A 19,850-nucleotide genomic window follows, 5' to 3' on the forward strand; every position below is an offset into this window, starting at 1 on the left:
TTGTACATTATGAATGTACTTAATACCACTAAACTATACACTTAAAATGGTTAGGATGATAAATTTTATGTTATGTTTATTTCTTTCTTTTTGGCCGCGCTGCGTGGGATGCAGGATCTTCGTTCCCCAACCAGGGATGGAACCTTTGCCCCCTGCAGTGGAAGCACAGAGTCTTAACCACTGGACCGCCAGGAAAGTCCCTTTTTTCTTTTCTTTTTTTTTTTTTAATGTTTATAAATTTTATACTATGTATATGTTATCACAATTTTTAAAAATGGAAAAAAATCAAATCATGTCATGGGGAAAAAAAATTCATCAAAACCAATGACTTCCCACCCATTTTGGTATTCGTGTGTTTGTGTTCTTGCTGTTTTCTGTCTTCAGACCATTGTGACACTGTGGCCATGGGGGAAGGGAACTGAATTCTTTTGACACTCTCTGCCAAGCTGGAGTCAAATTGAATAGAATGAGTGATATGAGAAGAACATAAACAATCTGTCAAGTCACAAAAAAATTCATATAGGAAAGGCAAGATCAAAATCTTTCCCACCTAAGCCAAGGACATTCCACTCTAATGCTAATATCACAGCCTGAGAAAAAACAAGTTCACTTGCAAAAGAACGCATGCCTAAAAGAAGCAGAGGCCCAGAAAATGCCAGATAGGGAGATCTTGCATAGTTCATCCTGCCTATCTTTGCATGAGTAGTTACCACCTTCTGTGCCTATCTCCTGAGACTACTGGTAAAGGGTACTGCTTGCCTAAACTACAACTGTAATATACCAGCATGACTTTTCATATTACCAACAACCTGACCCTTACTTGGCTTGACATCTGATTAAATGCTTATTACTTCATATAACTTATACTTGGGGTTGAGCCTTAAGGTCATTGGAGTAAGAAGTACCAGCCAGGGAGGAGGGAAGAGGGATTAGCTTTATCCCCATTGAGTAGAATGAAAAATGAAGTATTCACATTGGTCCTAATCAGATGTAGCTGGATCCAATAACTCATCTGAATGTACCATGCCCAGCACAATGTGGACACTTAACACCGGTTAAATAAGTAACCACAATGCAGAATATTGGCTAGGTACATCTCATAACCATTAGATCTCCCAATAAATCTGATGCAATTATATCGTAGAAATTATAGTACAAATTTAGTTTTATCAAGATGCTGAAAAGAAAATTTATAGCTTAGTCCCTGCCAACTGCTCACAATCTCACCTTCTAACAAAAACATTATCTTGACATACACTAAGACTTCCCCAAACATACTGACTTAAAAAATTAAGACTGGTACTTCCCTGGTGGCGCAGAGGTTAAGAATCTGCCTGCCAATGCAGGGGACTCGGGTTCGAGCCCTGGTCCGGGAAGATCCCACATGCCGCAGAGCAACTAAGCCCATGCACAACTACTGAGCCTGTGCTCTAGAGCCCGCAAACCACAACTACTGAGCCCGCGTGCCTAGAGCCCGTGCTCCGCAACAAGAGAAGCCACTGCAATGAGAAGCCCGCGCTCGCTGCAACTAAAGAAAGCCTGTGCACAGCAACAAAGACCCAACACAGCCAAAAATAAATAATAAATAAATAAATTTTAAAAAACAAATAAATAGACTACTTTCCATCTGAATGAAGCTTTGTATTTTTCAAAGTACGTTCTCATTTGATCCTTTCAACAGTTTTCTGAGAGTGAAGTATTAACTCAATTTTACAAATAAAGGTGACTTCCCAAGGGCTCATGGCTACTAAAATAGCAAAGGTGAAATCAGAACTCACATAATAACCTGCCTCCTAGACAAGCAGTCTTTCTATGCAACCTTACCGATTTGCTGAAACAACCAATCATCTTCATAAGAGAGATCAGAGAAAGGGCAGATAGAGAGCTTATCTAAAATTCTCAGACTTACTGCCTGTTTTTTTGGCTGCCTGCTGATTAGTGTGATCTTATTCATAGGGGTCGGCAATTTCAAAAATAAAAAAGTTCCAATCCATTTTATTCTCATGTAGGGAAATGAGAATCTCCCTTGCAATGAAATAGAATAGTATGAGATTTAAAAAACAGAAAAAGCACTATGTGTTCACAGATCACAGGCCAAAGACTGCCAACAGTTTCTACATTCAAGTGTTAAATCATCAGCCTCATTATTCTGCTAACCTGGTAGCAACAGGTAGTCAGGATCTTGCAAGCTATTTTGGCGAAAGGGGCCAACTATGGAAAACTGGAGATACAACGGGCCTTCCCAGCCCTGCTGACTAACCTCTAACCAGAGCTGTCGGCCATCCTGCTCAGTGGGGCTGCTTTCAGTGGTGGCAAAGTACTGCATGCCATCCAGTAGGCAAGTCCAGGATGTCTTTTGCTTCAATGTGTCACCATACCAGGCTGGATGGTGCTGGCACTGCAGCAGCTGGGCTTTGGCAGCTGACACAATGACACAGCCTTCTGTCTCTGCTCCACGAAGAACCATCTACGCCAGAGACAGAAGCAGAGTCACAGCACCAGGGCCACAAAGAAGATGGAAGGTTAGTGAAAGGGCCTGTACCAATGACTGCAGCTGGGTCTAATTCTGGCTTACTGAGTGCACTCTACTGGTTTTTAGTAATGGAAGTGATTATCCATGATACCTGTTAGAAAGAATAATTTTTTGGAGCTCTACCCGCCTATTCTTATTTAGAGGTGGGAGAAGGTAAACACATATGACTATGATCTAGCCCTATCTATGGGTGCTCTAGTAAAGAGAAGGTACCTGGCAGTTGACCAGTTCAATAAGGCAGTTTCGGTTATATATGTCATCCGTCTGGCAGGCAGCAATGCCACACAACTGGTCACTCACACCTGACTCCTCTTCTGTGAACACTACAAACCTATCTGTCTCTTCAATCAGCTTCTGCAACATGTAGGCACCTGGCAGAGAAATATGAAGTGGGGGAAAAGCCACAGAGTCAAAGGGATAGAGAACACATCCAGGGCCAAACTGATCTTCCTTCAATTTCTCTAGAACGTATTCTCCCCAACCTGCAACTCCAGCCCAGCCCACTCCACCCCTTGACCCCTGGGTAAGGGTTGTCATTTCATTTTCCTTCAATTTTAATAAAAGTAACAGATTCCCAAGAGAGACTTAGAAATGCTATGTAAGTGGTAGCATTCCTTTCTCTTAGGCATATCCACCTCTGAATTACTCTAGGATCTTTTTTCCTTCCATTTTGTTCCTTCTCTTTTTCATTTCATATTGTTTTAAATGCTATTTGTTTGTTGACCACTCCTTTCCACATAAACCACTCCCTTGCCATCAGTGTCACTGTTCTCCTAGCTCTACTGCTTTCTCTGATTATGACTTTAGATCCTCTACCTTCTCCCAGGTTTTAGAGATAAGTATATCCCCTAAGGTCTATCCTTGGCCTGTTCCCTTTTCTTTTTTCTAAAGAGTTTGTCCAATAGTGTTGTGGTTAAGAGCACAGTCTCCAGAATTAGACTAGTCTGCCTGTGTTCAAGATCCTATCTCTGCCAGTTACTTGATTGTAACCTTGCTTGCTTTAAACTCTCTGTCTCAGTTTCCTTGTGGGTAAAATAACAGTAACTATCTAATATGGTTGTTGAGAGAATTAAATGGAATAATAATACATAAAGTATTTCGCAGGGTACCTGCCACACAGTAAGCAACTATTATCTCCTTGGCATTAACTCTTAGTTCTATGCTGAAACTCCTAAGTCTCTACCTCTAGCCCTAAGCTTTTAGATCCTCATTTCCACCCGTTTTTTAGACATTACCTAGAGGTACTACTTACACCACAAACTTAGCATGTCCAAATATGAACTCAACAACTCTATACCTCCCCAAACCTGTTTATTAGCCTCTGGCTCTCCTAGTTACCATCAGGCCAGTCACCAGGCTCAAAGCCTCAATCATTATCACTTTATCCCTATTTTAACTCCCTCTTCCAACCAGCTGCCAAATCTCTTACACACATAATAACATTTCTATTCATCCCCTCATCTCGCCTCTACCTAGTTCAGGCTCTCCTTTCCTCTTGCTGAGACACCATAATAGTTTCCTAATTTGTCTCCCCCACCTCCAGTTTCTTCCCAGTCGTCCCCCACACAACTGCCAGATTTATCTTCCTAAAAGTAAGATTCTAATGACACACCCCTCTTCAAAAACCTTCAGTAGTTCACCACTGTTTACTGAATAAAGAACAAAAACTCCTTAGCCTTGTATTTTTGATGGTCTACCTGCAGTTTTCCCTTCCAGCATCTTCACCTGTAGCTATACTCTATGCCAACCCAAACAGACTGTTCACTCTGCTCTGAACATATTGAGCTTGACCAACTCCACTCCTTTTCAGGATGTTCCCTTTGCTTTTAATGCCCTTGCTCCTCATTTCCACATGTTCAAACAATACTAAGCCTTCAAAGTCCAGCTCAAATGCTACTTCCTCAATAAACCCTTCACTACAGTCAAGAACAGCTCACGTATTCTTTAATTTCTCTCTAGCGGCATTTATCATTTTTCACCTTGTTCTTAAATTCACCATGAACTTACATTCCTCTGTACTTGTTATTCCCTCTCCCTAAAATGCCCTCTTTTCTTTCTTTGCCTATCAAACACTTACTCATCTTTTAAGACCCATCTCAATTATATTATCTTCTCTGTGAAGCCTTTCTAGACTACCCTATGCTGATTTAAATACTTTCTTCTTGAACATTCTTACAAAGCGTCTTCATGACTCTCCCCGCACCGCCCCCCCCAAACTGTGCTGCACAGCATGCAGGATCGTAGTTCCCTGACCAGGGATCGAACCCGTGCCTCCTGCAGTGGAAGCACAGAGTCTTAACCACTGGACCACCAGGGAAGTCCCTCATGACTCTTAGTTTCAGAGCTTCCCCCTCATCTTTACATCCCTAATGTCTACGGTCATGTCTGGTACATTATAAACCCTCAGTAAAGCTAAAAAGTGAATCTATGAATGAATGAGTGATTGATTCAGTGAATGAATGAACTAATCTTAGCTCATCCAGAGATGATAAACTTGTTGAGTCAAGTAAAATATCATATATTCTGTATCTCTCACTAAACCCAGCACAGTGCTCTGTGCCTATTAACTACTCAATAAACATTTATTGACTGAACAAATTAATTCATCAAAACACAAAACAGTTCTCTAATCCTTTGTTTCTTTTCTTTAGTCATTCTAAGTCATCACTCCTTCCTGATCCTCTTCTCCTGGCCAAAGGACCAGACAAGTTTTTTTTTTTTTTTTTGGCCACACAGTGCAGCATGTGGGATGTTAGTTCCCCGACCAGGGACTGAACCTGTGCCCCCTGCAGTGGAAGCGTGGAGTCTTAACCACTGGAGCGCCAGGGAAGTCCCATGGACCAGACCCTTTAATGCCCCCCATCACTGCTATGTAAGACTTAGGTGGCCTAATATGGAAAAACAAGTTTCATCTTTACACACAGATCGAACCAGTCATAATTTAGTCCTTCTCAAACTCCTGTCCAAGCCCACAAACATATTCTAAACCTAACCCTATGGAGTCTTGTCTCCCGCAGTTTACCTCCTGAAGACGCCTTATCAGGCTGTCCACTAAAGCTGGGAGTGTTGACAGGAGGTGGGGCTGGGGCGCTGGTCGGGACACTCTGCTTTGGCTTTTTGGCTGGCATCTGGGGATCAATCTTTAACCCCTTCAGAGCCTCAGTAGAGAGATTACGTTTGAGTACAGCTGCCTTTTTGTAGCCATCATATAAACCAAAGGCAATGTCCCGATTGGTGGTTGTCCAAGAAGCCCGTAAATCTACCAAGTGCAGCTGATGTGTGTAAAAGGCAGGATCCCCAACTCGAGTAGAGAGCTCCTAAGAAACAGGAAAAGAACCTCAGAGTAGCATGGAAATTCCCAACATTCCTCCTAGACCACAAATGCAGAGATAAAAAACATGCTTGTTGAGTAACAGACCTGTTCTGAGGGATACAAGACAACCCTAGAGAAAGAAAACCTAAGTGGTCTTAGTGTGTGCACTAGATTACACTCTGACTATATCCACTGTATTTTAAATGACTCAGAGAATTTCAACTAAAATCCTTCCTTAATTGTGTGTGGGGGGCTGGGGGGACCACCAAATAAGGCACTAGAAACAAAAAGTTTCACTCTATTTCCTGAAGAGCACGAGACTATCTTTACAAGGAGAGGGAAAAAAAGGAATTTTCAAAAAGAGGGATGCTGATACTAGTGAGTGCATCATAAAGTAACAACATATATGATTAGAGTGTAGTTAGGAACATCACCAGGGACTTAGCGTGAAACCCACTGCTATGGACTGAATTATGTACCCACACCAAATTCGTATGTTGAGGCCATAATCCCCAATGTGACGTATTTGGAGATGGGGGCCTTAGGAGTAATTAGGTTTAGATGAGGTCATGAGGGTGGGACCCTCATGACAGGATTAGTGTCATCATAAGAAGAGACATCAGAAAGCTTCCTGCTTTTCCTGCCAGGTGAGGTCACAGTGAGAAGGCAGCCATCTGCAAGCCAGAAAGAGAGCCCTCACCAGAACCTGGTCCTCACCAGGACCATGCTGGCACCTGATTTTGGACTGCCCAGCCTCCAGAAGTGTGAGAAATTTCTGTTGTTTAAGCCACTCAGTTTATGGTATTTTGTTATGGAAGCGTGAGCCGACTAAGACACCTACTGATACAGATAAGGCAGTAAAGAGAATGTGTCAGGCGGTACCTCCTCAGCCGTGCGATTGCTGTGCCGCTGGTAGGTAAGGGAGGACAGGCTCAATAGGTGGGTCTTTGTTACCAAGGGATCAAGGCAGTGGTCAGCATTCTCTTCAGTGGGCGAGGCCATCAGGTAAACAGTCACCTGACTTAAGTCACTAACCATCTGGGTCACACTCCAGTCAGAGATGAGGCGCCGCATCACTGTGCCCGCTGAGAAAAAGAGGCATACAGAGCCCATGCAAACCCGCACAGAACAGTGTGGGGCAGAAAGAGAAGGGAAGGGAACCGAGAAAGAGAAAGAGGACAAGGAATAGGCAAGGACAAGTGGTGGGAGCCTTTGATCTTACCTTGAGGTATAAGCCGCTGAGTTCCCCGAGTGAAGACGTGGCCCTGACTGCACTCAATTTGGATGCCACGTTGCTGGGCGAATGAGGCCCAATAATGCACCTGGCAACAAGAGAGCATAACACTGAATGAAGGATGGCATCAGAGAGACGATTCAGAGACCCGATAAGAGAAAACAAGAAAACTAGAGAAGGGGAACAGAACTGCAGGTGTCAGTAGCACTGTCAAAGCTGACCTGCAGCTGGGGAAAGAGTGCAGTATAGGAAAGCTGCTTGTAGTGCTGGCCAAGTTTCTTCTTGCTGGGTTTCAGGTTATTGAAGAGCTTTCCCCTACAAATAGGCCTTGTGACACTAGTCCAAGTTGCCCAGAAGTTCTGCATCCAGCGCAGGGTGCTACTATACAGCAGAATTCGGGGCTGGGATATTGCTGCAAAGGAAACAATAGACATTTCCTAGCTGTGGTTAAAACACAGAGACGAAGCTAAATCCTTCCCTAGCTTCAGGTTTTAGAGATTTAAAAACCCAAACAGCACTCAAGCCTCACACTCAATATCCCCAACACCCTCTCCTTTCAAAGACCCAAGCTCTCTACTTTCACCAATCCTCTTCCAAAAAAAGATCTTGACCCAAACCCTCCTTTGCTCTTTTCCTATCCCCTCTCCAGAGGGTCAAGCTGAAGTCCTTGGTGTCTTAAGTTCATCCTCCCAAGCCCTTCCTCCCCACTGCCCCAGATCCAAGCCTCACTTCCACTGTGCCGAGTCAGATCCATCTTGATGGAGAGATTGAGGTTCTCAGAGCGAAAGGCCCGGTAGGAGTCATGAAGCTGGCCCAAGGGCACCTCAGGCAGGAACTCTGGGGCCCGTAGAGTGACACCATGGTGATCATGGGGGTTCCCATGACATAGCCACTGCAGGTCCAGTGTCATGCAGAGGTCAGGCAGGTGAAGGAAGCAGCAGTCATCATACCTGGCTCACAACAGAGCCCTGGCCCTTAGTGCCCTGGTCACTTGCAGCCCCTCGGCTCTTCCCCTCTCCCCTCACCCTGAGTCCCATACCCTGTTGAGGCCCCATCTATCACTTCACTCACTTAGAGGCTGTTCTCACGTTGACATCCAAGTCACCCTTGAACACAAACTGACCAGGTTTCCAATGAAAAGACAGGTGGTTCCACTCCCAGTGCATATTTTCAGTTGTGTTGTATGGATCCTATAACAACCCCAAAAACTTGGTGAGATATGAATAAACGTATCACCTTCACCTCCCAAATCAGTACCTTTCTCTCTTCCCCCATGTGCTGTACAAGCCCCAACCATACCATCCTAATAAGAAAACAGTTCCTCTGGACCCCTCACCTCAGTAGCCAGCTGGTGCAGGTTTGCCTGTTCAATGTCCATGTGCCAGTCCCCATGGAACAGAAGACGGCTCTTGTCCCACCAGGGCAAGGGTGGGCTGGGGTCAGCTGAGGGCTTAGTCAAGAGGTCCACAGATTGGCCAATCAGTGTCCAGGCTGGATCCCAACACGGGCCCCATACCACTGTGTACTGGAAGATTTCCGCTGGGGTAGAGGAGCAAAGGGCACAGCCTGCTATACAACTTCATCCCTCCCTTCTGCCTTCACTCCAGAAAGGCCTCAGCTCATCTCCCACCCCAGCCATCACCAACACCTCAGTCAAATCATTTGCCCTCCTCTACTCACAGTGAAAGTCGTGATAGAACTTGAGTGGGGGCATGTTCCTCTCCACTGCCACGTTACCCCATGGAAGCCCCAAGTGCAGGATTTGACGCCGACGCGAGCAAGGCTGACCGCTCTGCTCGGTGCCCACAAGTCGACCCATCAGCCGCCAGTCACGGATCTCAAACAAGTACCGGGGATAGTCTCTTATCCGAACTGTTATTATAGGGAGGATACACACCGGCTACTCAGGAAACTGTCTTAGCACTCTCAGGCACTTTTCCCCCCGCTACTATTTTTACTCATCTATTGATATTTTACAAGATCAACTGAGAGAATAAGAGTTGGCAGTCGGCAGCAAGGCTGAAAAAGTGCACGGAGACCCTAAGCAGACAGTGAGGGGAGTAACACTGAGATCCAAGAGCCGCACTCACCCTGAAGATGACTGTGTTAGTTGTACCTTTGTGTTTAGCCAAGCGGTTTCAGGGTGAAATTCAGGAACAAAGAAAGGGAAGAGGAGTCCACCCATCCCACTCCACCCACCCAAAAACAGCCACATTTCCCAATATAACTGAGCTCCTCTGTAATCACTCAAAGAGTTCCCTGGAGCTCCAAGGGCAAACACTAGGCCCTGCAAATAGGGAAGTACTACTTACCCAGAAATGTCTTGACACTGCACTTGAGCATACGACACCACTGAATGACAAGATCTACTCCCTCAACAGGAAAAGGGCTGCCTGGATCAAGCTCTCGAACCTGCTCTACCACACGCTCAGGCCCATGGAAGGAGGCATCTGCCAGAGCCACCAGCTCTAGCCCTGCCAGGCTCCAAGTGAGCAGTGCCCGGCGCATGGGTGTGTTGCCATAGAGACGACGGGAGCGCTGGATGTAGATTTCGATGTTTTTATGTTCCAAAGAGGCATAGAGCTCCTCAATTTTGCGGGCAGGCAATAACTCCCCATGCTGCTTCCGAAGAGCAGCCACTTTGGCATCCAGCAACTGCAGCCTTTTGGCACTCTCCTTACTTTCATCCTTCATCAGTTCATAGTTATCACGAAGTTTCACCTCAAAAATGTCATCCAGGAAAACCCATGAGAAGTGCTGAACCTTCAAGAGTAGATCAGGAGGGAGGTGGGCAGAGCTTGGAGAAGCCTGAGAACGAGTTCCTCCATGCAGTCCCTTCAGCCATTTCTGAACTCCCACAGCCTCATCCAGAGTTCGAGAAAAATCATACTGATAAGGAAACTCCACTGAGACTGAACCCAGGGAAAGGAGCCAAACACGGTTCCGGAGGGTCTGTAGCACAGGGAAGGGGTTCCGGTGGAGGATCATCTCCTCCAGCTCAGGCAGCAGCTGCACCTCCACCTCCTTGAAGTTGAAGATGCTATTGCCATCGAACCCAGCAGCCAGCTCTGGGCAGTAAGCCTGCAGTGAACCCCCGTGCCGGCTCAGAGACACACTCTCTGCAGCCAGGGTAATGAACCTGTCCTCAGCTACAAAAGCTGTCAGCTTAGCTGTGCTCACCTCTAGCGTCAGGCTTAGTAGCCGCTTTGGGGGAGAGGACTCAGGGGGACAGCCTTCTGGCTCACAGGCAGTCTCTGGAGTCTCTAGTGCAACAAGTGGAACAGTCTCAGGAAACAGAGTGGCTCTTAGTAGGTCTCGGCACTGCAGGGTGGCCAGGATATGCTGGTACAGGTACATGTGATCTGGAGGGCTCCAGAGTAAGGTCAGCCCTGCACCACACTGAACCTTTAGAGAGCAAGAGAAAAGGATCTATCAATTACAATGTCCCAGAACACAAGAGACGCAGGAACTATTATACGTGCACACCTGGCTCAAGAACCATCTCCACTCAGAAGTCTTTCCTGAGTAATCACGTTAATTACCCCCTTGCTTTGCTCCTCTTTGCACTAATATGCTGAGCTAACAGTTCTTAACTTATACTTACAAGCACTTACACTTTTTAAGTCCTCCTCAACTGGATTCTAAATTGTCTAAGAGTAGAGGCCATGTATTTTATTTTATTTTTTAAGATTTTTTTTTTTTGATGTGGACCATTTTTAAAGTCTTTATTGAATTTATTACAATACTGCTTCTGTTTTATGTTTTGGTTTTTTGGCTGCAAGGCATGTGGGATCTTAGCTCCCCGACCAGGGATCAAACCCACACCCCCTGCATTGGAAGGTGAAGTCTTAACCACTGGATCACCAGAGAAGTCCCGAGGCCACGTATTTTAGTTCTGGTATCTACCACAGTACATCCAGTATATACACATGTACTCAATAAGTTATTTGGCTTTATGTTTCTGCTCATGAGTTATCTTTCTAAAACAACCACACTCTGTAAAATAACCATTGCAACAATCAATTGGAAAATGCTTCATGCATTGATTGCACCTTGATTTCATTCTTAAAAAGTATAAAGAGTACTGGTCACACAAGTTAATACAGCAATTGACCTATGGGAAAGTATGCCTCAAAGAAGGGAGTAGAGACCTTGTCAGCTTGAAAAACAAAGTCAATTCTCAATAGTTAAGCACAGAAAATTTAAATCCCAAGACAAAAAAATTCCTTTGAGTTCCAATCTCTGAAAGCAAACTCTTCAGTTTCCAAAGGAAGCTGAAGTCTGATGAACAGGAACATATCCCACTCTCCCCTCAAGAGGGCCTTACGTCTGTCTGATACTCTGAGGAGAAAGATATTGGGAAGCCTCTCAAAACTTTCCAGTGCCTCCATCTTCAGATCTCTTCCAGTCTTTTGATGAGCTGAGTGCTTCAGTAAAATGATACCAGATCGTGACCTTTAAAAGCCCTATATTTTTCAGATATATGCACTGAAATCTTCACAGTTGAAATTATATGTCTGGTTTCTGCTTCAAAATAATCCCAGAGCAGAAGGCAGGGATGACTGCTCAGAGTTTAGCTAAATGAAGTTGGTCATAAGTTGGTAATTATTGAGGCTGGATATGGATGCATGAAAGTTCGTATATTCTCTCTAGTTTTATATATATTTTAAATTCCACATTAAGAGTTAAAAATGTACAGAACAAGGGCTTCCCTGGTGGCGCAGTGGTTGAGAATCCGCCTGCCAATGCAGGAGGCACGAGTTCAATCCCTGGTCTGGGAATCAATCAATGCTGCGGAGCAACTAAGCCCGTGCGCCACAACTACTGAGCCTGTGCTCTAGAGCCCGTGAGCCACAACTACTGAGCCCGCGTGCCGCAATTACTGAAGCCCGCGCACCTAGAGCCCATGCTCCACAACGAGAGAAGCCACCGCAATAAGAAGCCCACGCACTGAAACGAAGAGTAGCCTCCGCTCGCCGCAACTAGAGAAAGCCCGCGCGCAGCTACAAACACCCAACACAGCTTAAAGAAAAACAAAAAACAAAACAACAAGCCAGGAAGAAAAGAACAACCACAAGGTGTTATATTTCTCATAGGTGAGTTTCACAACATGACTCAAGACTGGAAAATGCTCTAAGCCTAGGAAAAAACCAACCTGACTCCACCTCCCCACAGAAGCATTACCTCTAGAGAGCGGATGCTGCTGTGATAGGTGATGGAGAGCATGGAGAGGCTGAGCACTGGAGTGGGGATGTCAGGAGCCTTACAACAGGGCTGCATCTTCTCTGTGACCGACTTCACCAGCGCAAGCACAAGTCCTTGAACACCCACGGTGGAGGTTTCAGCACTTCCCAGGACGGTCAGTGTGTCCAGTCGGATCTCTGAAGCACCTAACATCCAGAAACCATGTCAGGCTTGGTTCTCAGCTCTCAAATGGCAACTTTAGTCCTCACTCTCCCTCCTTCCTTATTCCCTTCACTCCAGCTATCTTTACTCCCCACACCTTCCTAACCTCATTTCTCATGTTTTACGGAAGTTTTTCCTTTCCCATTTTAACCTAACTAGATCTGGCAGGGCCAAAGAAGTTCCCAAACTCCTACCAATTTCCCAGAGGTATATCAGTTACTCTCTAGAACTAAATACACAAAGAAATAAAAAACTAACTGCATCTCATTCTCTTGATCAGATATCAAAGCTATCTTTTTCTTATACATCTTGCTATTTATAAACCCTTAAGAAACATCAAGAAGCCCAATAGTTATGCAAGACCTTCCAACATTTCATGACTTTAATTTAGAAAATTTTCAAATAATTGGTTTTATTAAGTGAGAAGGAGCAGCATAATCTGCTTAGGTTACAAACTACCCACTTCAGTATGGATTTCCTTTCCCACTTACCAACCAGGGCAGAAAGGGTGAACAAGTTCATGTCCTCCACCTTCAAGTCCACCTTCCACAGTAACGACACAGATTCCCCAAATGAAGATTCCCTAGAGACAGCTGACTTCCCAGATTGTGGGCCCATCAAGGACAATATCCGAGAAAGACATTGAGCACAGGTATCTGATACTTCTACCTGCAGTCCTCGGATGGTACAATCAAGAAAGAGGGTATCTGACTGAGTGCTGGACAGGCCCAGAGGCTGGTTATAGCTACCCTAGAAAAGAAGCAGAAGGACTCCATCAGAAGCATGCCAACACACAGTTGCGTAATGCACTGATGCATCGTCTGCTGCCAAAAAAAGATGCTCAGTGCTCTAAAGCACGGCAGGATGAGGAAACTTCACAGGCTACTATTCATCAAAGTCCCCACCTACCTGTAGTGTGAAGGAGTCCAGGACAAGCGCCTCACCCCAAACATGCATATTGGGTGGGTGGGGTGCCCGCTGAATGTGGGAGTCACTGCCCACCCGCCAGCAGAGGTGGTCCACAGTCAAGACGCCCCGCTGATGGATACTTTGTGGTCTCAGGTGTTGGTAATCTGAAAAAAGGTGGGAGAGAGGAGTTCTTTGGAGCCACAGTGGCCATCAATTGGGCCCAGCTCCCCTAATGAACAGATTCTTGTTCCTCTTCCATTGCACAGCCTTACCCAGAGAGATGGAATTGAATCCCAAGGCAAAGGGTGGTGTATCTCCAAGCTGAATGGAAACGTTGACATTGGAGATGGAGGTGCTAAGGATGATAGGAGCCAGGATTTGAGGGAAGGTTCTGCATAGGGATAAGACATCACTGTTTGATAAGGAAAGAATTGCAATTTCCTACTATAGAACAGATTCCTGAACCTCTCAAAAGACAGGGTGAGTTTTGTTGTGATTCTTAGGATGGGAGGCAACTAGAAAAAAAACAGACTGAATTCATCAGTTCGCTCCCACTCCCAGTGATAATCCACAGAGACTTATTAGGTTGAACCAGATGAAACTGCCATTTTCGTAGATCAAATGTGATGAAATCAGTATATCTTATGATTTAACTTACTACAATCAAAAGCATTGCTTCCGAACTGACCTTAAGTTCTCTACGCAACACAATGCAAGTACTACACGGAGAGAGTCATGGCTCTGCTGACATGATCTGTCACCTTATAATCTAAGGCAGACGAGATATTGTTTATCATTTAAGTTCAGTTCAACAAATGTTCATTTTGTATAACAAGGAACTGTGCTGGGCATTGAGAACATAAAAACAAAGAGGACGTCGTTCTACCGCCAGAGTCTAGTCTAATGTGGAAGATATATAAAATTGGTTTGCTACTGAGTCTGGGCTACTGAAACTGAGATTTAAAAAGCTCAAACAATCAGGGACTTCCCTGGTGGTGCAGTGGTTAAGAATCCGCCTGCCAATGCAGGGGACACGGGTTCGAGCCCTGCTCCACGAAGATCCTACATGCCGCGGAGCAAATAAGCCCACGCACCACAACTACTGAAGCCCGTGCGCCTGGAGCCCGTGCTCCGCAACAAGAGAAGCCACCGCAATGAGAAGCCCGCACACCACAACGAAGAGTAGCCCCCGCTCACCGCAACTAGAGAAAGCCCAAGCGCAGCAAAGACCCAACGCAGCCAAAAATAAAAAGATCAAACAATCATATACATATTTAACACAAAATGCCACTTTAGACCAAAAAATCCAAGAATCCACCTGATAAGATGGTGGCTGAAAAAGATTACACTGACCTTTTTTTCGTTTGCTTAAGAACAGATGCACTAGACTCTTGGGTCTGCAGGGCTAGCATGTGCAGCCAGTGAGAGAATTCCAGATGCCGGTAATGAATGATACAAGTGTTCAGAACCAGGGAGGCTGCGAGGTCAATGGTGGTCACCTGGAAATAAGAACACCAGAACTGTGGGCTTAGGTTTAATTTCATTAGCTCATGATGCGACGATGCATGGAAGAAAAGGAATGATTCTTGGTCAACACACCTGCACACTAGCCTTGAGGGAGTTGAGGCAGACAATGCGCTGGCGGCTCTGGGACAGCAACAACCCATCTGTAAGGGCAAAGGGCAGATCAGAAGGAAACACTGGGAGGGCAAGAGGTAAGACTAGGAGAGAGTAAGAGGCAGGCAAGGAGATGAACAGAAGGTCACCAACACTATTTTCTTTCAGTATGTTCCCACCTCCCCTTCCTCGGTTACACTGATATTAAATTAAGAAGACCAAGTGGGGCATTGGGGAAGAGTGTGTCTGGTCCTCCCATTCTCTCTCAGTACCAGTATCCCCACCCATGGACCTTTCAGAAGGAGTTCAGTGCTCATCTGTGCCATATCAGAGTTTGCTGTGAAGCTTCGAAGGGGCAGCTGATCCTCATCACGGTGGTACAGGAAATGCAGCAGCTTCAGTGTCCAATTGAGGTGCCTGGACCAGACACAGACTCTGGCTTAGAAATATGTGGGATGCTATTCTTACTCCCTTTATCCCCTCAGACAAGCTCAGTGCAGCTACTAGGCTGGTTATGGAGACCCCAGCACATAGCTCCAACTATCACTCTCCACACTTCTGTGTCAGGAGAGATCTCACCTCTTTTGACTATTCATGGACAGCACCACACTTGTGATCTCCATCTTCACCTTGATTTGGTCTGGCAGCTGCTGAAGGAGGTATAGGCCAGGCAGAGTTGGCTCAGCCAAGTTCTCTATCACCTCTGAAAACATGAATGAATAAGACAAGAGCCATCAATCCTTAACACTCTTAAGTCTCCCAACATGCTGTGCCCTCTTTGGCCAAATCCTCCCATATAAAGTAGGCTAAGCAAACGCCCAATCTTAGGTCATAAGGCAAAGATCCCAGAGATCCAGGCACTTGCTGTACTTCCTTCCCCAGAGTCTAAAAAACAGTATGGAGAGCAGGTTGTTACAATGAAAAGAATATGGACTTTCGGGCCAAATAATTTAAACCCCATTTTCACTACTGACTAGCTAGGTGATCTCAGTCAAGTAACCTATCTAATCTTCCTACGCTTCAGTTTCCTCATTTGTGAAACGCTAAGGAGTTAGTATGGGAACATATACAAAACACATAGTACAGGTCTAATTCATAATAATTACCCACTAAATGTTAGTTCTTTCACTCACCACAAGCAAATGCCCTATTTCCTCTAGCTATCCTCAAAGACCAGGGTCAAAGGCCATGGCAACTAACAAATCACACCTGAACAAGTGGTGAGACCACTATATCTTTTCTACTTCCAAAATAACCTGAGAACAGGGAAGCTAAGAAGCTCACTGACTGGGGCTTTACCTGAACAGGGAACAGGCTTGGATGCCAGGCCTGGGCCCTGGCGCAGCAGCTGACTATGGAAGAGGCCCTCATGCAGTTCAGCATGGAGTGTCCACACATCCACAGTGATCGCCTTCAGCTGCCGGCTTCTGATGCCCACCTCTAGACACAGCTTTAGGGCAAGTGAGAGCTCCGCTAGACAGGTGTCCTCCTATAGGGAAGATACTCCTCTAAGGTGTGAACGTGTAGGGAGCTTGGGATCAAAATGCTGTGATCTGGAACACATCCTTGAGGGAACCCCATAGCACACAGAATCTAGAATGTAAGCCCTAAGCTCCTTCATACCTCATGCCCAGAAGAAAACAAGGCATCTGAATGACCATGGCGTACTCACCAACTGGCCACTCTTTAGAACTTTGCTGTTGATCTGACTTAGGCTCACCTCACATTTCAGCCTGGGAAAGGAAAAAATTAACAGCACTTGGCCCCTTTCCTCACCATTTACCTTCAATCAAGCTTTGTTGGCTGGAAGGCACAAGGCAAGCATAAGTGCCTAATCTTACTCTCTCCTCAAATTACACAGAATGAGAACTTGACACCTGGATAAGAAAGCCCTGACGTCCACCCACCCTAAAACAACTATAAGGCAAGAATGGGACTAGCAAACCTTCTACCCAGTGCTTACCTCTTCCCATCACTATCCAAAAGAAAACTGCTATATCTGATCTGAATATGCCACAAGGATTCAGAAGTAGCCACCTTGAGAACCATGATGTTTATAGAATCTACATGAATGGAGAATAGCTGAAAAGAAGATGCAAAAATGAACGATAATTAACATCAAGGCAACGTCCTTCCTTTCCAGTGGAAAAAGAATAAGAGGCAGCTCTTAGTATTATGCCTCAAATACAGTAAAAAAAAAATCCACCCATGACTCCACAGCCAGCCATTCCTACTTCAGTCCAGGAAAGTGGGAAAGTAGTCTCACCTGGCAGAAGATCTTCAATAAGGATGGGCTGAAGGACAGCTCCTTTTGGTGCACCCCAGTACTCTGGGAGAATGGGGCAAACAGGCCAGAAACCTTCTGTAGGTCTGTTCTGATACGTACTTCGCCAAAGCACAAGGCCACATAGTGTCTGCCCAGAAGAGAAATCTCACTGCCATCAGGTCCATCCCTTCCCCGCCCTCACATTCACTTTCCCATCCTCCCTAAAAATGTAGCTCAAATCATGGAAGACAGTCTCATAGTAGTTATCAATATCTGTCCCACAAAACAATAGCTTCAAGGCTAATCCAGAGACATCAGCAAGAACCCACTTCCCTCCTTGGGCTGTGAGGCCTCTGTAAAAGAATCTCATTCTGCAAACCACAATCCCAAAATATTCCCCAGGAGGAGAGTGAGGTGATAGGGTACTCACGGCAGATCATGGCTAAAGAGTTTGCTGGAAATCCACAGGCTATCAATTTCCTAAAACAGTGTGGGAAAAAGCTTTGTACACTAGCTGCTAGGCAAGCCAAGAGCAGCTTGACAAGATAGGAAGGGGTCTAAGAAGAGGAGGAAGTGCTATAGCCCTTCCACTAAGTATTCTCCATCCCATTTCCACCAGCTTCTCTCCTCAGCACTATATCCTGTTTCTCTAATGACACTGATTGAACTTGTTTAGTATTTCTCTTTTATGGATATGTTGCCCTGTTTCCCCTCTTATATTAGAACAGTAAGCTCTTCTACTTTCTGTTATCTTTGTTCTGTGCTTTACTTCTGTATCTTTCATACATGCCCTGGACACCCTGTGCCTTATAAGCATTTATAAAAGAACAACTTGCATCAATTCCAGTGTTCCCAAACTAGCTCTAAAATCATCTTGCCAAAGGGATGGCAAGGCCGGGGTTAACTAAGAAAGCCACCAGAATATTTTTAAAAAGGAAATTAAAAGTTGAAATTCAGTTGGATCAACCCCACATACATTCCCAGGAAGTTTCCTAGGACTCACCACTGTTTGCTGGTGCTGCTGAAACTTAAGACTGACATTTTGAATCCAAAAAAAGGAGCCAATCTTTAGTTCTGCCTGCAGCTTCCGCTGACACCACTTGGTGGCCAACCGGACCACAAGCCACCTGCAGAAAAATCCTTGTGAGTTCATAGGCCCCTCTCCCAATTATTGCCTCCCTCACCCCCTGCGGGTCCTAGAAGGCCCTGCAAAGGGACATGAACTGGAGGTGGATCTTCTTGGCAACCCTCCTGTCTCCCAAAACACCACTCTGTCACATACATTCAGCCACGATGATCAGGACCCTAGCCCCAGAGCGTCTCCTCCACCCAGATGAAATGAGACGAACTAAACTCCACCATTTAAGTTGGAGACAAAAGAAAGCAACCTCTCAAATCCTCAGGAACCCCAGAGGTAGAGAGAAGAGGCCCCAACAGGAGTCGAAGTACAGGCATCAGTGCCAGATGTGCCATCACATAACCCACAAAAGGTCTCCTTCTCCGCCCTCCAGACAGGTGTCCGCGAGAAGGCAGTGCGGGCTCACACCCGGCCGGCTCGCTCTCCCTGGGCAGCCAAACCTGTTCCGGCTCCCCAGGGCGAGGATGCTGGTGCCCCTCGCGCTCGGGGAAGGGGACGTTCAGGGGCATGTGCATGGGGAAAGGAAAACCAGCCAGCCGGGCCCCCTCCTCATTCACACCCCTATCCGCTCCCCAATCTCAGCATCTTCTCAGGCCTCGCCCGCTTGCTCAGTCTCCCCCGACTCTCGGTTCCTCCGCGCCAGCTCCGGTCGTACGCCTCCGCTCGACCCCTCCCCGCGTAGCGCACCCCCTCCTCGGCCCCTCCCCCTCCGCTGCCCGCGCACCTCCCCCAAGACCCCGAGCACCTCCCCCAAGACCCCTCCCCCTCCCGCGCGCCTCTTTCCAGCGCGCACCCACTCCTCGGTTTCTCTTCCTTCCCTTCCCGCCACCCCCCAACACACGCCGTAGCCGGGATCCCCTCACCGGCCTAAGAAAAGGGCGCTGAGCGCAACCAACAGCAAGGCCAACAGCGCAGAGAAGAACAGGGGCATTCCGGCCCCGGCCCGGCCTGGCTCCGGCCCCCGCCCTGCCGGGGCGCCCCTCCCGCCGGCTCCGAGCTGCGCCGCCGCGGGCCGACAGGCAGCACGCGCAGGGATGGCGCTGGGCGAGGAAGCGTTGGCGCGCGTGCGCCCCGCCCCCCCACAGCCCGCCAGCCAGCCAGCTGTCTCCCTGCCGCGCCCCGCCCGGCGCCCGCGATCCAGCGGGGCCGACCGGCTGCGTGCGCGAAGTGAAGGCGTGGCTCCGGAAGGAGAGCGATGGGGAGCGGCCCTCAAGCGGACTGACACACAGGCCCCGCCCCCGGGCGCACCCTTCGGGACCCGGAAAAGGGGAGCCGGGGGTTTGCCAGTGGCCTGGGCCTGAGCCCGCTCCCTGGCTGGCAGTGGACTTGGCTGGGTCGTTTGGGCCACGGAGAGTTCCACTTTCAAAGCAGTTTCCCGGAGTAGTTATAGAGTCTGCTTGGCCACCTAGGGCTCATGCTGAGGCTACTGCGGAA

At 46.8% G+C, this 19,850-nt stretch overlaps 1 protein-coding gene and 1 long non-coding RNA gene across 7 annotated transcripts in view; one reads left to right on the top strand and one right to left on the bottom strand.

Annotated features, from left to right (window-relative positions):
• LOC309650895 overlaps positions 1-339 on the top strand; it is an 18,334-nt gene extending 17,995 nt beyond the window's left edge. The window contains exon 2 of the long non-coding RNA XR_014257801.1: positions 115-339. This is a non-coding gene — a long non-coding RNA (uncharacterized lncRNA). The remainder of the gene's footprint in view (positions 1-114) is intronic.
• Positions 1-19,447, bottom strand: part of BLTP2 (bridge-like lipid transfer protein family member 2) — a 26,853-nt gene extending 7,406 nt beyond the window's left edge. For 2 of the 6 annotated variants that reach the window (XM_082442771.1, XM_082442770.1), the window contains exons 1-26: positions 19,280-19,445; positions 18,282-18,405; positions 17,709-17,758; positions 17,279-17,426; positions 16,976-17,094; positions 16,685-16,745; positions 16,312-16,501; positions 15,592-15,715; positions 15,305-15,429; positions 14,995-15,062; positions 14,749-14,894; positions 13,668-13,786; positions 13,396-13,559; positions 12,978-13,236; positions 12,265-12,470; positions 9,393-10,485; positions 8,761-8,952; positions 8,417-8,619; positions 8,152-8,270; positions 7,810-8,030; positions 7,302-7,492; positions 7,069-7,168; positions 6,729-6,931; positions 5,556-5,850; positions 2,747-2,904; positions 2,261-2,467 (exon numbers count right to left, since the gene is read on the bottom strand). In XM_082442771.1, coding sequence (XP_082298897.1) covers positions 2,261-2,467; positions 2,747-2,904; positions 5,556-5,850; positions 6,729-6,931; positions 7,069-7,168; positions 7,302-7,492; positions 7,810-8,030; positions 8,152-8,270; positions 8,417-8,619; positions 8,761-8,952; positions 9,393-10,485; positions 12,265-12,470; positions 12,978-13,236; positions 13,396-13,559; positions 13,668-13,786; positions 14,749-14,894; positions 14,995-15,062; positions 15,305-15,429; positions 15,592-15,715; positions 16,312-16,501; positions 16,685-16,745; positions 16,976-17,094; positions 17,279-17,426; positions 17,709-17,758; positions 18,282-18,405; positions 19,280-19,347 — 4,953 coding nt within the window. In that variant the 5' untranslated portion in view covers positions 19,348-19,445. Of the gene's footprint in view, positions 1-2,260; positions 2,468-2,746; positions 2,905-5,555; positions 5,851-6,728; positions 6,932-7,068; positions 7,169-7,301; positions 7,493-7,809; positions 8,031-8,151; positions 8,271-8,416; positions 8,620-8,760; positions 8,953-9,392; positions 10,486-12,264; positions 12,471-12,977; positions 13,237-13,395; positions 13,560-13,667; positions 13,787-14,748; positions 14,895-14,994; positions 15,063-15,304; positions 15,430-15,591; positions 15,716-16,311; positions 16,502-16,684; positions 16,746-16,975; positions 17,095-17,278; positions 17,427-17,708; positions 17,759-18,281; positions 18,406-19,279 lie in introns of those variants that run through there. The other 4 variants (XR_014257794.1, XM_082442772.1, XM_082442773.1 and 1 more) reach the window with 4 other exon arrangements.
• Positions 19,448-19,850: the final 403 nt, after the last annotated feature.

Source organism: Balaenoptera physalus, assembly GCF_965194825.1.
Source record: "Balaenoptera physalus genome assembly, chromosome: 20".
Classification (NCBI taxonomy): Eukaryota; Metazoa; Chordata; class Mammalia; order Artiodactyla; family Balaenopteridae; genus Balaenoptera; species Balaenoptera physalus.